This window comes from Coregonus clupeaformis, chromosome 17, assembly GCF_020615455.1.
Source record: "Coregonus clupeaformis isolate EN_2021a chromosome 17, ASM2061545v1, whole genome shotgun sequence".
Classification (NCBI taxonomy): domain Eukaryota; kingdom Metazoa; phylum Chordata; class Actinopteri; order Salmoniformes; family Salmonidae; genus Coregonus; species Coregonus clupeaformis.
In genome coordinates this window covers 4,183,040-4,207,785 of record NC_059208.1, presented here as the reverse complement: position 1 = coordinate 4,207,785, position 24,746 = coordinate 4,183,040, and the positions used below count along the sequence as shown (strand labels likewise).

Sequence of the window (24,746 nt, the reverse complement as noted above, 5' to 3'; positions counted from 1 at the left end):
CAGGATGAATCGGGCAATGGCCCATCACGTCATCGGGCGAAAGCGTGGAAGGATGAGCGCTCTTCGAAAATAAAACAGTAATGGTGATGTCAACAAGGCAGCATGGTGCATCCTCCAGAAACATACATCTCTTTTCCATAAAATAAATGTTAGAATTTTCAAACTAGTTTTCATTGGGGAGGCAGGTAAAGCGTTTTTATCAAAAGCAATCACTTTTGCATGTGAAAACACAGAATCCTACTCATTACTACAAGTGCTTAATGACTTCACTTTTGTTTTGAGCAGCCAAAACGGGACTTGGCTCATGTCCAGGAGGCAGCCGGATTCCAAAACTGATGCAATCAACACTAGCCCGGTTCACCCTGGGCATTAATCAATTCCCCCCAGTATCTTTGGCTTAAAGTACCTGTCCAGTGAAAATCTCACTTTTAAAAGTTAATATTCCGTTAACTCACACCCAAATAATGTTGTTGACTCATCCTATACTCATGTGGCCAAAGCATAAATTGGAGAAAAAAACCCTTCAAAAACCCTACCTCAAACTTGTATCACAAAAATACTGTTTAAAAAAAAATGCTTTCTATTTCCTCAGACACAGAGGTTGATGTCATCATGAGCTGGCCAATCAGCAGTCTACTCACAATATTTTTGAACAACCGGTATATGCCCACACCATTCCAACACAGAAAAGCTGCTTTATTTCACTCATATTGTAATTAATTATAGGTCATATTTCATAGAAATCTGCAAACACTGGACAGTTACTTTAAGCATTTACAGTTAAATTTGAGCAGGGCACTCCTCTTTTCACTTCATCGCTTTCGCATCAATATAAGCCCGGTGTGCACCCCAGTCTAGCTTCACCGAACTCCCACAATGACTTCAATTTCAGTCTTTTGGTTGTGCGTATTTTCTCACGGAGACAATTCCTTCGTAACACTATTCAATCATACACAACCCATTTGATAGGTGTCAATGTCAATAGGAGATTCCCTAAAAACACGCCACTTCGATACAGATACGACTGGAAATGACTTTTTCGTAGCAGGTTAGGAGAATTAGGTTAAGGTTAGCGAAAATGCTCTCCTAACCTAGTGATAAGCCCATAGGCCTACTGGTAAAATGCACATGGGGAGATACTTCAGGGGTACGCAGGGCAGAGCAAATTTATGTTGGTGGTAGAGTCAGATATGTGCAGTATTTCTGTTGCATGTATTTAAAATATGTATTTTAATTACATCTGAGTATTTTGTAATTTCAATTACACTGGGCTGAACTACACTCCAATATATTTTGTATTTTCAAAATACAGTAATTAGTAATTTCAAAATACTTTTCTATACCATTTTTTTATAGCGGTTCACATTGTGTCCCCCTTTTCAACCTGCATTGGTATCAGAAGTCTGATAGCACTATGGTGTGATAAAATTACTTCACCCCCCCACCCTTCTAGTTGACTCTACTGATAGCAACGTTATTGAGGAAACATGTATTTTTATGCCTGTAATATGTGGTTGTCCCACCTAGCTATCTTAAGATGAATGCACTAACTGTGTCGCTCTGGATAAGAGAGTCTGCTGAATTACTAAAATGTAAAAAAAGGAACTAAATATAAAATGTATATGTAAAAGTGAACAACTGCAAAGCATTATTCTAATTATACATTTTGGTCATTTAGCAGACATGCTTATCCAGGGGACTTTCTCAACGTAGCTAAACAGCATATCACAGTCACGTTTTTGTACCCGTCACGGAGACTATTTGCAAATGTATTTTTGTATTTTAAAATGCAAAATGCGTGCATTTTGTTTAAATACATTACAAAATACAAGTAGTTTATAGTTTATTTTTATACATTCATCTTTGTTCAGCATTTAGTAATTGTTTTCCCCCATCCCTGGCTGGGTGAATACAGTAACCGAAAAATGTTGGGAACCACTGTCCGTCCTAACCTGCTACGAAAAGTAACTTCCGGTCGTACCTATATTGAAGTGGCGAGTCCCATGTCAATAGGCTCCTATGTAGGGCGGAGGTGTAAATGCATGAATCACGAGCCAGTCCCAGTGGTAGGCTACATTGTTTCTTTTTAAAGTGCACTATCAACGCACGTCGTAGATCGAAACAATGTAGGCCTATCGACGTGCACATCTTGTCGAAATGCTTAACGAATGTTGATTCCTGAATATCATTTTTACCTGTTCTCTTGATGTTTTGTCCACCTCGACCTGCCTCTGAAGAATTTCTGCTCTTTCTTCGGCTTCATCTGCCTGTTGCTGTAAAACTTTGATCTTTCGCTTAACCGCGTCGATGCTGTTGTTTCCAGACATTGTCTTGTGTTTGTGAGCGTATGCTAGGCCTAGTTAGTTGTTTGTCTTCTCTAAAACGTTTCTTAGAACTTCGACTTCTGCTCGAGTTGTCCTGAAAGGTAAAAAGCAGCAACGCCCCGCCAAGATGGGCAAACGTTGATTGTAGTTGGCTAGTGGCGTGGAAATATGCGTTCTTCCTCCAAAGAGCAGTGACACTCAATAACGCACTTAAAATTGACACAGGTCTAACCTAAATAAGTTTTTTTTTTTTTTTTTAAGTAGCCTAAACCTGTGTTAGATGGTTTAGATAGTTATCTTGCTGTTAAATTAGCCAGGAAGCAGCAAAGATGATTATTTTTTCTACAGACGTGGCAAGTAAGCAACCCTAATTCATTGACTTCCGCTTTGGAAAATGGGGGGGATTTCTTTCAATTGCGCGCGGTTCTAATTAAATCTAATTCAAACAAACAAATACAAAATTGCCTCGACAAGGGATTTGCGGTCCAGTTTCTCCCTCCCCTGTCTCCAAATCATTATGCCGGCTCGGTTCCCCTTCTCTTTCCTTTTCAACCCACTTCCGGCTTGCGCCACACCCAGTCTGGTGTAGACAATAGACTGGAATGCTGATCCAGAGTCTGCCCCTAGAACACTAGTTGGCCCCCAGAGGGAAAGCAAAATGATCCCCTGTCAGCGCATTGAGCACGACGTCTCTTCGACAGGAAGGCACTCCTTGGTTATACGTGTCCTGACCAGGTAAAGTGACGTAAAATGACCAAATCGCTCGCATTCCAAGCCACTCCCGGGGTAGCATATGAGAAAGTCCATATACGGGCGTATATTTAGGAAAATTCCGCTTTTATTAACAGAAACCAATCATTTAAGGCTGCAGATAGTGTGCGTGTATGATTATTTCCCTGATCTTATCTAAATTGATTTGGTTATTTGTTTGTGTCTGTTCGTATATGGTGTGAACGTTTGACATAGCCCATTTGCCTCAGCCATCATTCTGTCTGTGAGCTGCTATGTCACACTTGATCTATACCCTGTCAAGAGTCTAATTTAAGTGGAATGCAACTTTCACTTGCATGAGAATGTCATCTCTACATCACAATGTAGTAAACGTTTGTATGAACGGTGTACGTATGTCTTCTATCTACAGGCTATTTTGTATTGTATGCCTACTTGTTCATCGTGTGTGACTATGTGCTCGGTATGTGTACATTTGTTTGCTTGTCATCACCTCGTACCTGAAGCCTGTTTCAAACCCCTCCAGACACAGAATATGACGGTTTCTTAATTCCTTCATGTTTCACAACAATTTGAGGATACAACAATTTGAGGATGCCGAGACATGAACACACACAAATCAAGTCACTACTTGTTAACCATTTCAGTAAATTCCCTGTGATATAAAAAAAGAAAATGCGCCTTGTCTTGTAAAATGTTGGTTTAACGATGCGTTAAAATACGTTAAATACTTTTTTTTCTATGAACATATTGGTTACATTTTGCCACATCTAGCCAAGCCAGGCAGCAGGCCTAGATAATATTTTAATTATGCCCGAAATAATCTTTCCTTGTGAGGTAAAGAAAGTATTTCGATTGGAATTTAACTCTTTCATTTCAGTGAATAAAAAACACAGCTTTGAAGGTGACTGTGTTTCAAACAGGCCTTGAGATGCAGAGTATTGAGAAATCCTGATGTAGTCATAATTTTCTGAAATCCTGCTGTAGTCATCATTTCCTCGCCCTCCCTTCCCGTCTCTCAATCCATCGTCAGTACCAGGATTGTGTTTATTAGGGCACGCAACTGAAAACATTTAGCAACAGAAAAATAAAATAAGCTTTTCTTATTGGTCAACTCGAGGTAGTCACTCCTTGATTTCTTACGTTTGGTGCCTAACGAACATGACCTTGTTGTTCCCTTGTGAATGGTTTCAGTAAGTGGCTTGATTGTCCACTTACACTTCCAGTTGTTACCACCAAGTGTCACTCCAGACCACGTTTTGCACTGTGAGCCAATTTTAGACATTTAGTTTCTCTCTTTGCACATTGATTCTGCATTGCGATGCCCAGATTTCAATTTACATAACTGTGAAATGTTAATTGAATAAGTAGGTCTAATTAGACGTATAACTGTACGTTTGTAACTATAGGTCTATTGAAAAATTATAAAAATTAGGATTTGTTTTTCTAATGACTGAAATCAAGACATGAAATGTAAATGATATGAAGAATGATATGCTTTCTATGGGCCAAAACACAGTTTGACTGCAATACTGTGGCAAATCGCTGGGCTCTTCCGATGCCAAATTTTTGCTACTTCTATGCTAAAATGATCAGTTAGCACATAGCAGGGGATTATTAGTTGTTAGCAAGAGTTATGCAAACATTTGTAAGCTGTAAGCAGGAGTTATAAAATTAAGATAGGGCGTAGCGGTAGCCTACATGCCAAATTGTGTTAGTGCTTAGTAGGAGCTGGATGCTAAACAATGGGTGTTTCTCAATATGCATACTACCGTGCTCCACACTGTCATGCTCCGAGTGCATTCTCCAACAACGTTCTCTTGAGTACGTTCTTGTGCGGACAAGAGTGTGGAGAATGCATAATTAAGTGATCATGCCAGAGAAGCCCGTGTTTGGGGGATATATTGGCACGGGTGTTGCAAACCTTTGCAACATCCTCCAAACACCAGCTTCGAGGGCATTATCACTTTTATACAACGGGTTACCAACATATTCAAATAATGATTGACATTTTCATTAAAAACGTTATTTTGATGAATTTATTAATACTATTTAATCCTTCCACAATATATAGTCCCGACTCAAATCTAGGGTTGCTACCCAAGCCGGCTGGTCATTCGTTCTATCGGTTTGGTTGCCGGAGACGCGACCCAGTCGTTCAGTCTTTTTGTTCAGTATCTATGGACGCAACCCAGGTTGTTCGTTCTAAATGTTCCATTGCCATATTGGCTGGCAACGTTCTTATCCCTTGCTTGCTAGCTAGCCAACTACGTCTAATTTACAGTAACGTCAAACAGTGCTGCCGGAATAATAACGAAGTAGCTGCATTTGTTTAAGCTGTTTTTTAGTGACATTTATTTGGATACATCCATAACAATGAGCTAATGATGTGCGATTTCACCTGGCATAGAAAATGTGCTCTCTCGTCAGGACACTGTTGTTCAGAGGAGCTAGCCAACACACAGCTAACACGATCACTTCAAACTGAAGCTGGAAAGACTTCAAACTAGCTGCACTTCGTTTCGTTTGACCTGTTTTCTATTGATAGTTCTTTGTATCCATAAAAATTATGCTGATTCATAATTTCAACTGGCTGAGAAAAGCTGCCTACCTGTCTGTCTCATCCCGACACGTTCATTACTATGGGACAGCTGGAGAATTTGAATATTGAAACAATGTTGCAAATGTTGGAGAGACAGACAGCAAGGTTTATACAAATCTCTGCTGTTGAAAACTAAATGTTAGTCTAAAAGAAATGTGAGATAATATCTAGATGCTTTTTATAGTGGCGATCAAGTTTATAAATTGCCTGGCTGGGCTGATGAGACAGTGGATTGCGCAGTCAGATGACATCATAGATTTAGCCAGTGGTAACTTGTGGAATAGACACCGGCTGGAATGCGGTTTTAACCAATCAGCATTCAGGATTAGACCCACCCGTTGTATAAAACATTACATTTGAGAAGCACTCGCACTCCCCCTACTGTATTACCTCACGCTTCACCTCCCCATTCACTGAACCTTCTTCCAGCCAGGACAATGGCAACAATAGACGAAATAAGATATACACAAAGCAAACATTTTACTGCATAATTATCAGCTAGCTATATGTGAATCGTAATAATGTAGCTAACCAGATAGTTTAACAGGCGAAAATGACCTAAAACAAATATTATGCAAGATAATGTCAATTCTTCGTGGGTAGCTAGCTAACAATTCTTCGTGGCTATCTGGCTAGCTAACAGTAGTAGCTAGCCAGTTAGCCCTATTGACTTATTATGGGCTTGCGATCTATGGTACGTAGGCAGGTAAATATGCCAAAATTACCACACCATGAATTTATTAACGTATCAAGATCAAATATTGTAGTCAGGCAGCATATGAGATGTGAATAGGCAACATTTCATTCCGAAGTCGTTCTGTATTTTCTCTCGCTTCAGCTCAAATAATGTCCGCCATTGATTTCAATAACTTTTGCCTCATTTTTGTACATGGTTGCGTCAAATTTCTTTGCATACTTCCGTTGAAGCTTGCATCGATGCATGCTTCAGAATATGTACAAACGAAGTACGCATTCGAGAAGTACCCTCCGTGCTCCGTTTAGCATACTTTGATTTGGACTCATACTCCGACCCCCCCGTGCTCCAATTTGTGTGCTCGGAGCACGGTAGTATGCATTTTGAGAAACACCCTATGCCTTCAGCAGGAGTTGAATGTACATTTGTTTTATTCATTAGCCACTGGTTAAGTAGCGCTGCTGAAGGTGCGGAGCTTTGAGAGCTCCTTAATGTGTGAAGATTGAGTTGCTCTTTACCCTCTTGCTGAAAGCTGTGTGCCTGTGATTTAGGTGTGTAAGGAGCTAGGCATACTCAGGCAGTCATAAAACTGTCCTTTAGCGTGGCTTATTATGACGCTAATCACGAGCATGTGGAGAGGCAGACGGGCCACGTAGGTCAAGGAGAGGTCTGTCCCAACAACTTAGAACTCTGACTCCTCTGAGACTTAATGACACTGGAAAGGACACACACACACCAGTGGAGGCTGCTGAGGGGAGGATGGCTTATAATAATGGCTGGAATGGAGTCAATGGAGTGGCATCAACCACATGGAAACCACATCTTTGATGTGTTTGATACCATTCCATTGACTCCATTCCAGACATTATTATGAGCCGTCCTCCCCTCAGCAGCCTCCACTGACACACACACAAATACACACATTGCACACTCAAAAGGACCACACAAAAAAAAGCACACACACGGTCACAAACACACACACACACACACACACAGAGCAGAGCAACATTTGGAGAGGTCTGGTTACACTGTAGGGACAAATGCACTAATCTCTTTGGCACTATCGCTTCACACTAATCTAGTTGTCTCTATGGAACAATTATTCTATTCTGGGGGAGATATTTAGGACATACCCAGCTAGAGGGGAAAGTAGGTGGGGGCCCACCTAATATAGAAATGCATGTTATTAAGAAAGGTATAAGGTAGAACTAAAAGGTAAATCAATATTAATTAAGAAGAGAAGTATATATATATATATATATATATATATATATATATATATATATATATATATGAGAGAGAAAAAACATGGGGGATTGGAAGTGATGCAGACAATTACATTGATGGAAGTTACAATCTATCTGCAATATTAAAGCTGATCTATCCCCCCAAAAAACCTAAAAAAATTAATAAAATAAAATAAAAAAGAAGAGAAGTAATAGGATGAAAGGGTAAAGTATACTTAGCCTGACAACTCACTCAATTCTTCCGCTGCTCTGTCGTTTGCTGCATACAGTACTTTTGTCTGAGGATGCAATCATTGAAGCCATTTCTGGTGACGGGGCACGAGGGATGTTGTACAAAACAAAGTCTTCAGCAATTGGATCTTATCTAACCAATCAGAGTATCAAAGCCAATGACGAATTTTCAAACTGCCGCTTTACCCACTGATGTTCTGGCTCTGGCCCAACCCATCGGTTTCTGGACCAATCAGATGGCGCCGAATGTGTTCGCACTCGGTGTAGGGTTGGGGAGGTACTCAGATCCAGACTCATTGCAGAGAATAAACTAATGTTAGTGGGCGTAGCGTTTGGCCGGAGCAAGGAGTCTGGGTAACCAGACAAAAGTACACTCCCTCCGTATGTATTTGGACAGTGAAGCTAAAATGTTAAATTTGACTCTATGCTCCAGCATTTCAGATTTGAGATCAAATGTTTTATGAAGCGACAGTACAGAATGTTACCTTTTATTTGAGGTTATTTTCATACATATCTGTTTTACCATTTAGAAATGAAGCACTTTATGTATCTGATCCCACCCATGTGAAGAAGTCATAGGTATTTGGACAAATTCACTTATGTATCAAAGTGGTCAAAAGTATAGAATTTGGTCCCATGTTTCTTGCATGCAATGACTACATCAAGGTTTGTGACTACAAACTTGTTGTATGCATTTGCAGTTTGTTTTGGTCATTTTCTTTCTAAGTGAGTAGATAAGATGTTTCTGAACACTTAAATTAATCCTGATAATTCCATGATGATAATGATAAGTGAGATGCCGTTCAGAGGCTTCAACAAAACATGCTAACCTCTCACCATTACCAAGAAGGGGAGGTTAGCATTTTTTGTTCGGTATGATCTTTATTCATGATTTTGGGGGCATGATCATCATTATTCATGATTAGCTGTAATCAAGGTAACATCCACATTAATGTAGAAGTGTTCAGAAACATATTTTATTCTTTATTTACAATAAAATGCACTCCAAAATTACACAATACAATTTTCACCATTCAGTTCCTTTTGGGCAAACATACTGTAATCCGAAACACAACCAAAACAAACTGCAAATACATCCAACAAGTTTGTAGAGTCACAAGCTTGATGTAGTCACTGCGTGCTAGGAATATGGGACCAAATACTACACTTTTGACTACTTTAATACACTATGAGTGAAATTTGTCCAAACACTTATGACTTCTTCAAATGGGGGGACTAGATATATAAAGTGCTTTCATTTCTAAACGGTAAATTTATGAAAATACCCTAAAATAAAAGGTGGCATTCTGTACTGTCGCCTCATATGAAACATTTGAACTCAAATCAAAATGCTGGAGTATAGAGCCAAAACGAAAAAATTTAGCTTCACTGTCCAAATACATACGGAGGGGAGTGTACACATTATATAAAGTTGAATGTTTTTTTTTGTTTAGTAAGTCTGTCCCATTGAGTTCTGAGGCAGCTGTACATCCCCCCTCCTCTGGTATTTATGTTAATGCCCCCATTCTGTCCCCCTTTCAGACCACTAAACCCCACCCCACCCTCTCAATGGAAATAACCTTGTGGTCATGGCCTTTGTATCCCCTATACACTCCTCATATAGGATGGCTCATGAGAATAGATTATTTTATATAGGTCTTTGGTCCCCTTTCATATTAATATACTGTATATTCACACATATGCACAAGGACAAGACAAAGAGGTGTATTCAAAGAAAGGTGTCTTCACAGGTACACGTGCAAGAAAATGCACGCACGTGCACACACAATACGGACTTGAAGCTCGTAAAGATGAAGCTCAAACACACCCATGATTTTGCCACATAGCTGTACAGACAGTGTAGGGCAGACAGACCACACAAGAGCGCATAACACCCGTAATGACCTTGGCTGGTTGTAAACCATATGAATCATTGGGTAATCATCACTCCAAGGCACCACACAATACCTATTTACTGCAAAACACACACACGCACACAAACCTAAGCCCCTCTGGTATTTCAATATGGTCACTCCATGCATTCTCTCTATTGAGACAAACGATTGTGATGACAGCTGCTGTTTGTTCTATATCTAGAGTCCGGAGAAAAGTACTTCATTACAGTCAACTAGGGGAAATACAGAGAGAGAGAATTACTGAGACCTAAAGGGAAGGGGAGGGAAATTGTTGGAGAAAAATACACCTAAACCACTAGAGCACGAGAAGAGTAAAGAAATTGAAAGGGGGGAGGGAACTAGGATGAGATTGCCAACCCAAGAATAGAGAGTGGCAACCCAAGTATAGTCTTGGCCGCGGTAGCCTAAAGGTTAGAGAGGCGGGTCGGTAACGGGAGGTTTGCCGGTTCAAATCCCAGTGCTGACTGGAAAAAGTGAGCTGGCAACTGGAGGATTGCAGGCATCAATAACTCACATGCCATCTACAGCAACTGCGCCCTTGAGCAAAGCCCTTAACCCCCAAACTACTCCAGGGGTGCCGCTTTTCACATACTCCTTGACAAAACTAAAGTAGGCCTTTTTTGGCAATGTATGGGTAAAGGCACTATGACTCGTGAATCCAAATGTCAAATGTTGTTCAGAAAGTCTGAATGGTTATATTATCTGTTGCTCAAAAAGTCTGATGACTTTGGAGTTGGTTAGTGTCTTGTCTTTCTATCGCTAGAACCATAACAGCAACTAGATCCAGTGTTCTTCAATGCTGTTCCTTTGGACCCACAGGGTGTGCAAGCTTTTGTTTAGCCCAGCACCAACGCTCCTGATTCAACTCAAGGGCTTATTGATGAGTTAAATCAGGTGTGTTAGTGCTGGGCTGGAACAAAAGCCTGCACACCCTGTGGGTCCCCAGGACCAGACTTGACGAACGCTACTCTAGTGATAATATCGATGGTTATTGTACCTAAAATGGTAGCATGGTTAGTGTGATAGTCATAGCTCGACTGGATGACATCATGGTCAGAATATGGGGATGAAACAGCAGTAGCTGTGGATGGGTGATCGGAGCGAATGAGAAGAATGGGAGGTAGGGGAGACACCAGGCACCAGGTTTAACCTCCTGTGGTCTAAGCTTGTCTAACCCTGTAAGAGCAGATTGTGTTTTCATAGCACAAGTGTGTTTGCTTTGTCATACAGTATGTAATATGAGCAGGAATGAGGCTTCTGGTGCCTTCAAGCTTGCTAAATCCTTTTGGGTCCCTGCACAGAACCTGCATCGCTCCGGGATCAAAGCTCTTACTGCTCATATTACAATCTTACTAAGGCATCTGGCTAGACCTATTCTACACCCTCTACTGTTGATGATGATCATTGGACCAATTCCACCACCTCTTCAATCTTCTCATTGTTTCCAAAGCAACCCCAGCATCCAGGTCATGGCACCAATGTGACCGGCCTGGTGTCAAACAAGGATCATCCCTGCTACTCAAGACCATGTTAAGCCACGTAACAAATAGCCGAGGCATCAGTTCTTGGAGCTAGCACAAGTTGGTAGAAGTTGCACCTAACCACTGGTCCAGGGTCAGCTACTGTTAATACTTAAGTTTAGGAAATGGGGTTGGGTAATCTGATACTAGACCTGTAAGACCTTGGAAGAACACAACACACTTACATCTGCGGCCTTCTTGTCCGCAACCTCCAACTTCTCCTGGGCATCCTTCAAGGCTTCAGAGTATTTGTCCAGCTCATCCTCAGTCCCCTTCAGTTTCTTCTGCATCTGCAGCAACTCATCCTCATGCTGAGAGAGAGAGCAAATGAGAGAAGGAAGGAGGGAGGGCGAGAAGAGGAAATTGAGATGGAGAAAGGGCGGGTGAGATTTTTCAGTCTTTTCACACTATGGTGCAGACCTGAATCATACTGGGCTGACTATTTTCTTTTCACCTTGACCTTTCCAGCACTGTTCCCGCAACTACGGTGGATACATAACCAGGCCAGCACAGTAAAGCTTGGCTTATTGGTGTGAAAATAGTATTCGTTAACTGATAGCCTCATATCCTTGTCCATCTCCATTCATCAAGGCATCTTGACTGTCACCCAGGCCTGGGTTCAAATAGTATGTGTCTTCTTTCAAATACTTTGAGCGTTTGAGCCTTCCTAGAGTGGCAAATGGACCGGTTTGACACTTTTGGGACTATTCCATTGTGCCAGGCAAGCTAGAAAAGTATATGAAAGAAAACAAATACTATTTGAACCCATGTCTGCAGCCGCCTCACCTGTCCTCTTGTCACAAGTAACCTAAAGCCTGGTGGACAGGCCTGCCATGGTTCCACTTCAACGCCATCTAGATATAAATACTCCCTCTGGATGGTAACTTCCCCTAACAATCACTCAGTGAAAGGATCCACTGTCATATTCCATCCTAGTGTCTAGCCCTTCGCAATTTCTCTGTGGAGAGATCACTAGCTAAACCACCCCAGCCTTGACAGACAGCCTGTCTGGCCTTGCTAATGAGAGAAATATGGTCTAACGTTTCTCACAAGTTTTCTTGGCATGGTTTTGAATTTTCCAGTTGTCATGTTTTTGGGGGACAGAGGTCACTTAGGACTCAGTTGTTAAGTCTTTAAGTCTTGTCAGCTCTGTCCTATTCTTAAATATATCCTAACCTCTTGTATTTATAGTGATGTCATGAAATTGTTACCTTATTTTCAAGAATAATAAAATGAAATCAATGGAATTTAAAACAAAACAATTCAAAATAAAATATTATGTTACAAACACATCTAGAAAAGCAGGTGAGATGACTCCTTCACTAACCAGTATATTCCAATATCGGTAAAAAAATGTCACATCTATTTTACCAATTACTTTTTAACTCTACCTTTTAACAATGACCGGCCTAGGGGTTGTAACAGAGTTGTATCTAAGCAAACCATTTCCAAATCACACAGCAACATTATGGAAACCTATAAGCCATTTCACCTTTCGAGACTTCCACCCCCCATCCCTGTCCCAATGTCATTCTGTCATGATGAGATTTTCTGGTGGTTAACTGGATTTCCAGTTGTACAGACAATACAAAGAGTGCTCTGGTCAAAATAAGTGAAATATATAGGGACTAGGATGCCATTTGTGACACACCCACACGTCTTTTTCTGGTCACTAAAAAAGACATCAGAAAAGTCCTTCAACAATAGGTATACAACCTGACCATGACGTAGAAAAATGACAGAATGACATCATTGCAACCAGTTTTGCTCCTTGGGGTAGTAGTAGCCTACAGTTGGCTCCTTGACTGCCCAAGGTGCCCATATCCCCATCCATGATAGAGGATCCCCCTACTCTCTGTGATGTGGCTGGCCCACCTGCTTGCTCCTCTCCTCGGCTGCCTTCTTGTCGGTATCGGCCTGTTCTGCTGCGTCCAGAGCGTTCTCCTTATCCAGCTTCAACATAAGCATCTTCTTCTTGACTGCCTCCATTTTTATGAAGGTCTTTTGGGCTTTTTGACGGAGAAAAGAAGGGAAAAGGGGGATAAAGGGTGCAGGACAGTCCTGTCAACTCAGTGGAATAGGAGAGACAGAGAGAGGGAGAGAAGGAGGGAGGGAGAAAGAGCAGAAGCGAGACCAAACTCTGAGATAGAAAGATAAAATATATATCCCCAAGAGTAGATGACCACACCCACAAACATGCCCCTCCCACTCTAGCCTTCTGGCTCCACCCAACTCAATCCTTTAAAGGTCAGTTCTTTAAATTGATCTACTGATCCTTCCTCTCCATAATAAAGCAAAGTAGGATGAACTTATCCTGATGTTGCGTTGTTCCTCTAATGGTTAAGGTCAGGTTTGGGAAACGCAAGCTGATTCTAGAGCTGTGCATACAAGCAACTTCTACCGGCAGATAGAAAGCCTGTTCTCATCCATTTCCCTCTGTCTTCCTGTGTCAGCTGTCATATTCTTTGACATAATTGACATATATTGTATGTTTCCTGCTGTGTGGGCTTTTAGTAATACAAACTAAGGTAGTGGGAGAGAGAGAGAGAGAGAAGGACAATGAGTGGGGCATAGACAATTAGGCAGATGCTGTCATAAAACAAAAGAGACAGTTCTATTTCTGTCCTCCACACATGCACACACACACACACACACACACACAGGGTTCGAATTACAGCGGTATCTAGGAGTGCAGGGTAGAGGGTAGTGTGGGGAGTGGGCACTCCCATAACAAATCAGGAAACCCCCATACCATAGCTCTGGGCACCCCTTAAATGTTGAAAATATTAGCTTCAGGGTTTGAAATGACAACCATGGCAACAAAACAACAGTAGTAATTTTCCTTATTATTCATCCAAACTACACAATTACATAGACTCCTTATAGGGTAAGGAACCCTATCGACAAGGTAAGGCAGCATTCCATCCTTTAGTTTTTACCTAGCCACTGTCTCCAAACACAAACTTTTTTGCATTTTTGTCCAAAAAGTAAATCACCCCTATATAAGCATGTTTTGCATTTCATGTCCAAATCATCTTAAAAAGTAACTTTGAGGAAGACAATTAATTTGAGACACTTTGGGATCATTTGGACATGAAATACTAAACATGCTAACAAGGAGAAAGCACTTCATCTCAACAGCTTACGCTAAAGAATCATGTCATAGTAAATATTAAGAGGTCATAAACTTATACTACTTCATAACTCTTTTATAACAGTTCAGCAACACCTGCTCATGTGCCTGACACCACTACTGCAAACTCCAATTCTCTTAAACATCAACTTGACAGACAAAGATACAGAGTGACTGAAAGAGAGACGCCTAGCAATTTTACGTTAGGTTAGTAAATGTTATCTAATGTTAGGTTAAAGGTCAGGTTTAGGGGTTAGAGCAAGGTGCAAAAGTCAACAACACTTAAGGTCCGATTCAATCAGATCCGCTTTAGCCGACATCCGCATAGCTGATGTTTTGACGGTGTCGGAGGTGGAACTGCGAGCTGTCAAATCCACAAGCAGCTCCCAGCATTATACCTAAAGCGGACATTGCCATTGGCTGCACAGAGTCGCATTAATATAAATCCCATGCAGCCTTGTTTACAAGTTCGAAAACTGGAATGTGAGATGTAACCTACACCTCAATTAGAATGATAGAAATCCTCATTATTTAGTTTAATGATTTTCAATTTGAGCCTCATTATTTCTATATAGACTACACTTTCTCGTTCTGAACTTCCAACGTGAGTGGGATGGGTGTGGCTTCGTGACAGTGATCAAGAGCAGCTGCTCACCGATTTGACAGCTCCAACGCAGTTACACCTCCGACACCGCCAAAACATAAGCTATGCGGGTGTCAGCTATCGCCAGTTAGCGCTTGATCTGATTTAATCTAGGCCTTAATTTTGGAGGTCAGATCCAAGGTTTCATGTACTCTTCTAATAGTTACAACAGTTGCAAAATGTTAAATGTAAGAACAATTTAAGCCAGTTTGGTTGTACTCTTAACGTTTTAGGTAGGTCAGAATACTATAACCAGGCAATTATTTAAGCGGGAGAGAAAAATAAAGACAGCGAGAAAGACATGGTGGGGAGAAAGGGAAATAGGGAGATGGCTTGAAGAATGGGCCACAGTACAGCTTCCCAGTAACCCCACTCCCCCTGCTCCTCTCCCAGACCACGAGAGCTTGTCGGGGCTTACAGTGCCATGGCATCCCCAATGTTGGGAAATTCCAATGATGAATGGGGTGCAGGCAGGGCATAGAGGGGCGCCCACTATGCCAACTATGTCCCCCAATGGGGATATTTATACATGTTACTTGGCTGACATTGTCCCCAGGATTAGGGAGGGATGGATAGAGAGAAATAAAAAGAGATGGAGAAGGGAGTGAGAGATACTGTATATAGCTAGAGAGAAAGAGAGAGGTAGTGGACAAGCGTAAGAGGGTAAGAGAAGGGAGAGAATACAAGTCATGTGGTCGACATAGTTATCCAGGTTTAGACTGTGGAAGGAAGGAAGGAAGGAAGGAAGGAGGAAGAAGAAAGAGAAACGAAGAGATGAGTGAGATAGAACCTGTCCGGAAACAACTCCTCATGGAGATGAGACAATTGGACAAGTGGATAGGGGCTGTTTCTGGACGGAGCCATAGAGTGAGAGAGAAAAAGAGAGGTAGTGGAAAAGAGAGTAAGAGGGTCAGAGATGGACACAGATGGGAGGGGGAATTAATTTTAAAAATGGCATAGAGAGAAGTAGTTAAAAAGGGTATAGGAAAAGGAGAGACGGTGAAGAGAGTGAGAGAGTTCAGTGTGTTGGGGTTTGATAGATTAGACCTGATGTTTCAGTAGAGGCATCAAGTCATCGTGAGGGGTTTAGGGGGAGGTATTTGGGGAAGCGGTGTCAGCCTACATTAGATAGATATAGAGTGTGAGACAGTGGGATACTTAAGCTAAGTCCCTCTCAAAAGACAGCTGCGTTTTACCACCGAATTGGATTGACGTACTACGGGAATCGTCATAGTCTGAAATGAGCTTTGGTATCCACAGCTAATTGATTGATTGTCTGTACAATGTGCCAGTTTATAGCAGAGATAGATTTGATTACCAGAATGCAGTGGTAATGCTTCAGGTAAGAGCAACTGTCGATAACACTTTTTATCACAAGGTCTACCTAACACCGTCATAATAATGACATACAGATGTCATAAACAGTCATGACCGCTTATGACAGCTGTCACAAACCTTTGTTTAGTTTACTTAGGCATAATTCCAATTAGGATAGGCATAATGCCAACAAACTTACCATAATAACGGTTTGTGTCAGGACCATGATAAATTGTGGAAATAAGTCTTCATTACTAAACAACCTGTTGTTTTGTCAGAGGGCCCAAGTGAGGTGGACCACAACTATCTGTAGTAAGAGCACAAATCAAAAATACCCTTTTTACACCAGCACAGGGTATAGTAAGAACTTGTCAAAATGAGTGGATATATGCCATTGATACATAAATATGACAATATAACTTTGATAACAACTGGAAAGGCATCTTTTGGATTTGACATTCATATCTTTAGTATGGGTTTCTATAAACAGCAATTGAATACAGTACAGTTTCCTCGTCAAATAAAGACAGACACAAAATCATTGCCCTTGTCATTTTTGCCAGATTTATACACACTATGCAAGCCAGCAAAATATGGTACACGAGTCAAATTAAAGATAACAACAAGAAATTACAAGAATAAAGAAAGTCTCAATTAAAGCATTGTAGTTCCAAAATAATTTCAAGGCAAATATAATGGTTGCTTGGCTGGCCGTTGTTCAGAAACAGTCCCCAAAGTCATTTGTTTAGTCCTTAATAGAGAAGACTCGATGTTGGCAAAAAGTTGTTGATTTCCCCTATCCCTCAAGGCATCTCAAAATGGATTACATGGCGTATTGTCTTAGTTCCATCTTCCAATGTCTGGTCTTTTGACTGCTTCTTTTATATAGTCTACCAAGTCCACTAGAGTTAAACTTGTAAACTACATTGCTTATACTGTATGTAGATGCACCTCTAGTGATCCATATAGTGATTAGGTTATTTTATCCATTTAGGTAAAACTTTATTTTATGCTTAGTAACTACATGGTAACAGCATAATTCTTTCTGGTAATTACTTGAAATTAATTATTAACAATTGCCACTTTCTGGTATTTGTGACAAAGAATCCCCAAGTAATATACACAGAGTGCACAAACCATTAGGAATACCTTCCTAATATTGAGTTGATCACCCTTTTGCCCTCAGAACAGCCTCAATTCGTCAGGGGATGGACTCTACAAGGTGTCGAAAGCGTTCCACAGGGATGCTGGCCCATGTTGACTACACTGCTTCCAGCAGTTGTGTCAAGTTGGCTGGATGTCCTTTGGGTGGTGGACCATTATTGATACACACAGGAAACTGTTGAGTGTGAAAAACCCAGCAGCAGTTCTGCAGTTCTTGACACACTCAAATCAGTGCGCCTGGCACCTACTACCATACCCCGTTCAAAGGCACTTAAATATTCTGTCTTGCCCATTCACTCGCTGAATGGCACACTTACACAATCTATGTCTCAGGCCTTAAAAATACTTATTTAACCCGTCTCCTCCCCTTCATCTACACTGATTTTTTAAGTGGAATTAACAGAAGACATCAATAAGGGATCATAGCTTTCACCTGGATTCACCTGTTCAGTCTGTCATGGAAAGAGCAGTTCCTAATGTTTTTTACACTCAGTGTATATGTGCCACAAAGCGAGTTACATTACTTTGAGTATTTAAAGTATATGTATGTGATCCCTGCAGGAAATGAACCACAAACCAGTGGGTAAGTAAGTCTTTTTGGAATAATAATTGTCATTATGCTGTTGCCATGTGGTTTCTAAGTAAAAACAAGGTAATTAGGGGAGAGAAAAATACAGTGCTCTCTCTTTCTTATACAGTCACTCTAATGTTTGGCTTTTGTCATGAGATGTCTTAGCTTAAATAAGGAAGGAAGAATAAATAAACAAATCATTAGCATCATAAACAGCATTGTGAATTAATCATCCTAATTATGGAAATGTAAAGGACTGTATGACCGTGTGTGTGTGTGGTGTGTGTTTGTATCTGCGTGTCATATTTTGTTTTATCTGTGTGTCTCAGCACAAGCTGCTATATATACACATCCAACATCCTAATGCAAAGAAGCAGCTACCCAACCATCATTAATGCAGTATCCCATTCACTTAGACAAAACCCATCAGGTTTGGCCATTCACTGCTTTTATATTTGCTGTCCATTTCCTGCATATTCTTCTTTGGAAAATCATCATTGCATAACTCCCTTCCTGTTATTCACGCCACTTTAATAGGTCCTCATTAGTCCAGTGTCGATTCCAAAAGGGAGCAGTATAAATCAAAATAATCCCAAGCGAGAAACACGAAAGAATAACGTAAAGTCACATATTGCCGCTGGTCGTGTACTGTAAAGCAAAAGCCACGGAACAAATATATATATATATATATATATATTTGAAAATTAATATGGTACTTCCTTTTTAGTGTAAAAAGAGGAAGACTATATCAAGTTCAGTTCTCTTGTTCTCTTCTGACTATTTTTGAGAGTAGGGGAGCAGTGTGACACGTCAGGCTCTCGTGGTGGTTCTGCTGTGGCTTCGCTCTCCTCTGGAATGTCCTGAAGATCTGAGTAAAGAGACAATTTGCCAATAAATAATTTATATCAAAAACACCATAGACAGATTCTTTAGAATAGTGACAAACAGGTCATTTTCATGAAAGTTGGAGGGCTCTCTCTCTCTCTCTCTCTCTCTCTCTCTCTCTCTCTCTCTCTCTCTCTCTCTCTCTCTCTCTCTCTCTCTCTCTCTCTCTCTCTCTCTCTCTCTCTCTCTCTCTCTCTCTCTCTCTCTCTCTCTCATATACTGGAGAGTGGAGACACCAGCACTGTCATTTCTCAACAGGGAGTAGAATGACGCCGCTGAGCACTAGCCCTGGAAAGACATCTCCACCCACACACCAAACACTGAGAGAAGCAGAGGGCTGTGAGGTGTTCGCACACACAGAGAGAGAACATGAGGTGAGAAGGGCAGCCATGGTGTGTTTGTGTGTGTGTGTGCCAGAAAGAGACAGTTTGTGCCTCATCACAAAATCGATCTGTTAAATAAAACTGTGTGTGGGCTTGCATTAGCATTATGGAGAGGACAGAGGTAAGCCTATCTCTGCTAAAGCACATCTCTATATAATGATACTACAGTGGGAATATCCCCTCTTGGGAATTGTGTATTTCTTTATATTTCGTATATTGCTGCTTTTTGCTGTTTGAACACAATGACTGTACCAGATGTCTTGACATGAACAACACTAAAGCACATTTTTTGAAAAACTAAAGAGCCGGCGTTATAGGCGGGCCTTTGGGGGCCTGGCCCGCCCTACCATATCTCCTGGCCCGTCCAAATAAAATACATGGTTGAATGAAATGTATAAAAAAAAAAAAAAAAATGTATGTGGCTCAAGTAATTATATATGACAGGATTTTAGACCTATCATAAATGCATCTTTTACTGCCATTTCAAATTAATAGTGGGTGCCTCAGTGATCAGTAGGCCTGGCTACCGTCAAAATTAGAAATTGGTTTAAAAATAATGCATCATCTGCTGCAACAAGTGCTGCTGAAAATCCACTCATCAAAACCACTGCTACAGTTGCTGGCGATCATGGCAATGCAGTGGCTAGCCCACAGAGTTTGCCTAGTCTCTGCCAACGGTGAAGCTAGCAGAGCCCCCTTCCAGTCCCGCCACCAGCCTCCTTGCCACCACCCAGCTCAGCAGCAGCTGCTAGCCATGCTAAAGTACACGGGCCAGTGCAACCCACATCCATAAGCAGCCCCAGATGACCTTGGGGTTGAGAAGCCCAACCAGGTGACATTAGGTACATTTCCAGTAAGATTGTATTCAGGGAAGAAGCAGTCTTTTGGTAAGTATTCAGTACAAACTGATGCAGCCTTTTGTTTCCCCTGATGAAATTTCGGTCCAGTGCGTCATCAGATTCAACTTTTACCATTAAAGGGTTCTGTGATTGGAAGCATGCATTAGAGAGAGATAAAGAACTGAACAAACATGCCACCTCGAAATAACACTTAACATGTGAGGCTATGGAGGGAGAGAAAAATGTGTAAAGAGACAGAGCAGGAAATATCAACACTGGTTAACACGGATCTGCTTGCACGTCCTCGATATTACCTGGGCTCTATTGTTGACATTATTGCATTTCTAGCCGTTAATGAAATCCCTCTAAGAAGAGATCACGATGCATTCAAAAGCATGACAGAGGAAGGCAGTGGGCGGTTCTTGTCATTGTTTGAGTATACCCACCAAAAAGATCCAGAGTTGGCCAAGAAAGCACCAACCATTCCCCACAACGCAGCCTACATGAGCCACGACATCCAGGATGACTTAATAAAACAAACGAGTAACTTAGTAACAGAGCATATTGTTGGGGAAGTGGACGGAACAAGAGACCCAACGGGCTATGAAAACACTTCAATCGTACTTCGGTTTATAGATGGGAACTATTAAATAAAAGAGAGCCTTCTGACCATAGCCACTGCAGATGCAGGTGATGCCAACACTCTCACAGAAACTGTTACCTCAGAACTGACCAAGGCTGGACTGAGAACTGACAAAATCCTCAGTCAAGTCTACGACGGAGCCTATGTGATGTCGGGGAAGCAAGGGGGAGTGCAGAAACTTCTACAGGAGAAATTGGGTAGAGACATACCTTATGTTCACAGCTTCATCTGGTGGTGGTCCATGCCATGTCCTCTGAGGCGGCCATCGGAGATTTGTAAAAAAAAATTGTAACCTTTACAAATACGTAAGAAAGCCCACCATTGGAGTTCATTACAAGGGGGAGACACAAACGCCTGCTCGACCAGCCACTGTACAAGTCATCCTTGAGTCCTCCAAGGATATATCCCAGTAGCTGACACAGGTTGAAGACACACAAGCTTTTCCCGCAGATGTGAGAGTCAACGAAGTGGGGTTGCTGCACGCCATATCAAAGCCCAGCTTGAGGTTTATCGCTCTCATGGTAAACAAGATTCTGTTACTTTTTGACCCACCAAACAGTCCAGTCAGAATAGATGGATCTTGTAACAGCCGTCCAACTGGTGAACAATGCATCAGAGTGTGTTGACGGTCGGGATGGAGACGGGATAACTAAGGGCCTTTTTAATACACTAATGGAAACGTCTTATTCTCTTACCTAATTTAAATAAGTACCGCCTTGTAACCAACAATCGCAGAAGGCGTGTTCGCAGAGTGGCGTGGTTTACAAAGCTAGGTAGCTATTCTACTGGGGCCGGTTGCACCAGTTGGTCGTAAGTGGGTCGTAACTCTACGTCCGACATAAAATGTGCTCTACGCCGGACCTAAAAATTATACCTGTTGCACCACCTGGGCGTAAGCCCTTTATGAAATACTCCTGGGCGTAGATTCTTCGCCTAGTAGCTAGCAGGAGCAGCGCACCCAAGGGTGTCGACTCATGAACATTCTCCATGGTAACACTATTCTTCATAGAAACACTATTTGAAAAGTACAATAACGGAGCATGGCGCGTCTTTGTCTATCGGTTTCACAACCAGCGGGCCTTTAGACGGGAATTAATAATAATAGATCGGCGCAACCCTCTGGATATGTATACAGACGGGGAGTGTATCGTGAGGTTCCGCTACAGAAGTTGTGATCGGTTTGAAATAATCTATGAGCTCTCACCGACGCTGTCCCCGGCATTGCAAACTCTGATTGCGCTTCAGTTCTATGCCAAAGGTGCATTTCAAAACACTGTGGGGGACATGATATAAGTCAGCAGATCCACAGTCTCTGGGATACCGGGCATCATCGGATGCATTGGCGGTACTCATGTCAGGATACAGACCCCTTCTGACCATGAGTACCTATATGTCAACAGATAGGGGTTTCATTCCATCAACGTACAGCTTGCCTGCAATGAGGGGATGAAGATTATAGACATGGTGGCCTGGGTCTACCCACAATGCGCGGCTCCTACTAGAGAGTGCACTCCAGAGGGAGTTTGAAGAGGTTAGACGTTGTGGCATCCTGCTGGAGGACAGTGGCTACCCACTAAAAAGGTGGCTGATGACACCAGTGTTGGCACCCAGGACAGACCAGGAGCGGGAGTACAACAATGCTCATGCTGAGGCTAGGTGCCTTATTGAGTGCTGCATATGGGTGCTGAAGCACAGTTTAGTAGCCTACTTTTTAATTAGGCTATGACATGCACCAAATAACATAAGATGATTGTGTTACCACACAGTTTTATTGCATTGTGCTCTCACTAGGTTCCACTGCCTACATGGAGAGATAAGAATGGCACCAGAGAGGTCCTGCACCGTTGTCGCTGCCATAGTGGTATTGCATAATAGCTGCGTGGAGAAGAGGCTGCCTTTATTTAACTAGGCAAGTCAGTTAAGAACAAATTCTTATTTACAATGACGGCCTACCAAAAGGCTTCTTGTGGGGAAGGTGGCTGGGATAAAAAATTAAAATATAGGACAAAACACACATCGCAACAAGAGAGACACTACATAAAGAGAGACCTAAGACAACAACATAGCATGGCAGCAACACATGACAACACAGCATGGTAGCAACACCACATCCCATGATTGATCCAGGGCACAGGAAAACAATAGGGAACCTGCAGGTCCAGACGACATCGAAGATCGACTGGTCCAGAATCAAATAATCTATAGAAATGTCTATAACCAGCATAACCAATCAATAAATATATACGTTGGAATGATTAAAAAGCATATCTTCCTTTATTTCCTAAAGTCTTAAGTCTTATAGGCAGTATTTACAAATACAAAGACTACACTTAAAATGATTGTAAAACAAATAGGCCTATTCAATGTACAATTTCTTATTATTGGCTACAGTGTAGTGTGTTACTCCCGCTCGTTCTACAATGAACTGCTGCTGTTGTTGCTCAAGGAACCTAATTTCCAAATGTAATTAATTTTTCTCAAGCTCTAATTTGTATTTTTTCCCACTCAGTTTCTCAGTCTCCATCTCTACTCTCTCTATCTCCTTCTCCATGAGCATCAGCTGCATCTCATTTAGCTGCTCTTGTGTTGGTACCCAACGCACCCTGCTCTCCTTCATAAAAATACAGTTTACTATAGAATACTACAGTACTTACTATACAATTTTGTTTTGTTTAAAAAAAATGTTTAGTCATTTAGCAGATGCTCTTACCCAGAGCGACTTACAGTTAGTGCATACATTTTTCATACTATATAATTCTGCAATAAACTATAGTATACTGTAAAATACTATACTACACATTGATCATGTGTAGTACTTAGTATAGAATTGTGTACTATACTGTAGAATACTATAGTAAATGCTACAGTATTAACCACAACAACAAAAAAAACTAATAAATACTATGGTCCGCAAAAATATTTTTCTTTTTTACTATAGTAAATACTACAATATTTAATGTACATATACCCTGCCCATTCCCCTCCCACATATCACAATTTGTGCCCTCTGTAAGTGAGAAACCTACATGCCAAGTATAGACCATATATTGTGTTCCCTACAGGTTATAGGAAAGAGCAGAAGCTCTGAACTCCATTCAGAACCCAGTCCTTCCTCAGGGAGAAAGCCCCCAATTTCTATGTCAAAGATAATAAAACAAAAACACTTTAGTAAATACTACAGTAATGTCAACAAAAACACTACAGTAAATCCTACAGTATACCGTACTACAGTCCGCAAAACACTACAGTAAATACTACAGTTTGCAAAAACACTACATTAATTACTATAGTATAAATTACTATTTTTTACTACAGTATTTATACTATAGTAAATTGTAAATAGTACAGTATACTACAATAAATACTACAGTATTCACTGTAGTGTTACTGTGAATACTACAGTAAAGTCTGCAAAAACACTACAGTGAATACTATAGTATTCCTACCATATGCACTATAGTATTTTTTCATGTGGGCTGGCTCTGCGTTCTGGCTGTAAACGATGTGTTTGGGGAGCTCGAGTCGGTGTCTAAAAGAGCCAACAAACATGGAAGTTATAACAAGTAAATAGGACAGCGGCAGCTTGTTGCATGCAGAACAGTGGTCACAAGAAATTGAAAGACCCAACGAGGGCAAAGAAAGATGCAAGTGGTGCCTGGAAATATCCCTCACATATAGCCTACACCTGGCAGTTGATGATAAATTAATGGTTGCAGTTTTTACCTTCATTATTGATCTCCACTACTAGGCTGCTGTTAGTGGATGTGGATACTGAGAGCTCTCATCATCTCTATTATCTTAATCATCATCATGCTGGGTGGGTGAGTGGGTTAATGCGCGTGAAGGCAGGGGATTCTGCTCCAAATATATCAACTATAATATCGCTGTATGGCGATATTTTGGGA

At 41.2% G+C, this 24,746-nt stretch overlaps 2 protein-coding genes across 9 annotated transcripts in view; both read right to left on the bottom strand.

Annotated features, from left to right (window-relative positions):
• The window catches only part of LOC121585981 (tropomyosin alpha-3 chain), a 37,242-nt gene extending 23,835 nt beyond the window's left edge, over positions 1–13,407 (bottom strand). For 3 of the 7 annotated variants that reach the window (XM_041902357.2, XM_041902356.2, XM_041902355.2), the window contains exons 1-2: positions 13,139–13,407; positions 11,449–11,574 (exon numbers count right to left, since the gene is read on the bottom strand). In XM_041902357.2, coding sequence (XP_041758291.1) covers positions 11,449–11,574; positions 13,139–13,252 — 240 coding nt within the window. In that variant the 5' untranslated portion in view covers positions 13,253–13,407. Of the gene's footprint in view, positions 1–2,195; positions 2,888–11,448; positions 11,575–13,138 lie in introns of those variants that run through there. The other 4 variants (XM_041902362.2, XM_041902361.2, XM_041902359.2 and 1 more) reach the window with 4 other exon arrangements.
• A 4,541-nt stretch (positions 13,408–17,948) lies between these two features.
• The window catches only part of LOC121585980 (rho guanine nucleotide exchange factor 2-like), a 111,869-nt gene continuing 105,071 nt past the window's right edge, over positions 17,949–24,746 (bottom strand). For both annotated transcript variants that reach the window (XM_045226055.1, XM_045226056.1), the window contains one exon: positions 17,949–18,959. In XM_045226055.1, coding sequence (XP_045081990.1) covers positions 18,835–18,959 — 125 coding nt within the window. In that variant the 3' untranslated portion in view covers positions 17,949–18,834. The remainder of the gene's footprint in view (positions 18,960–24,746) is intronic.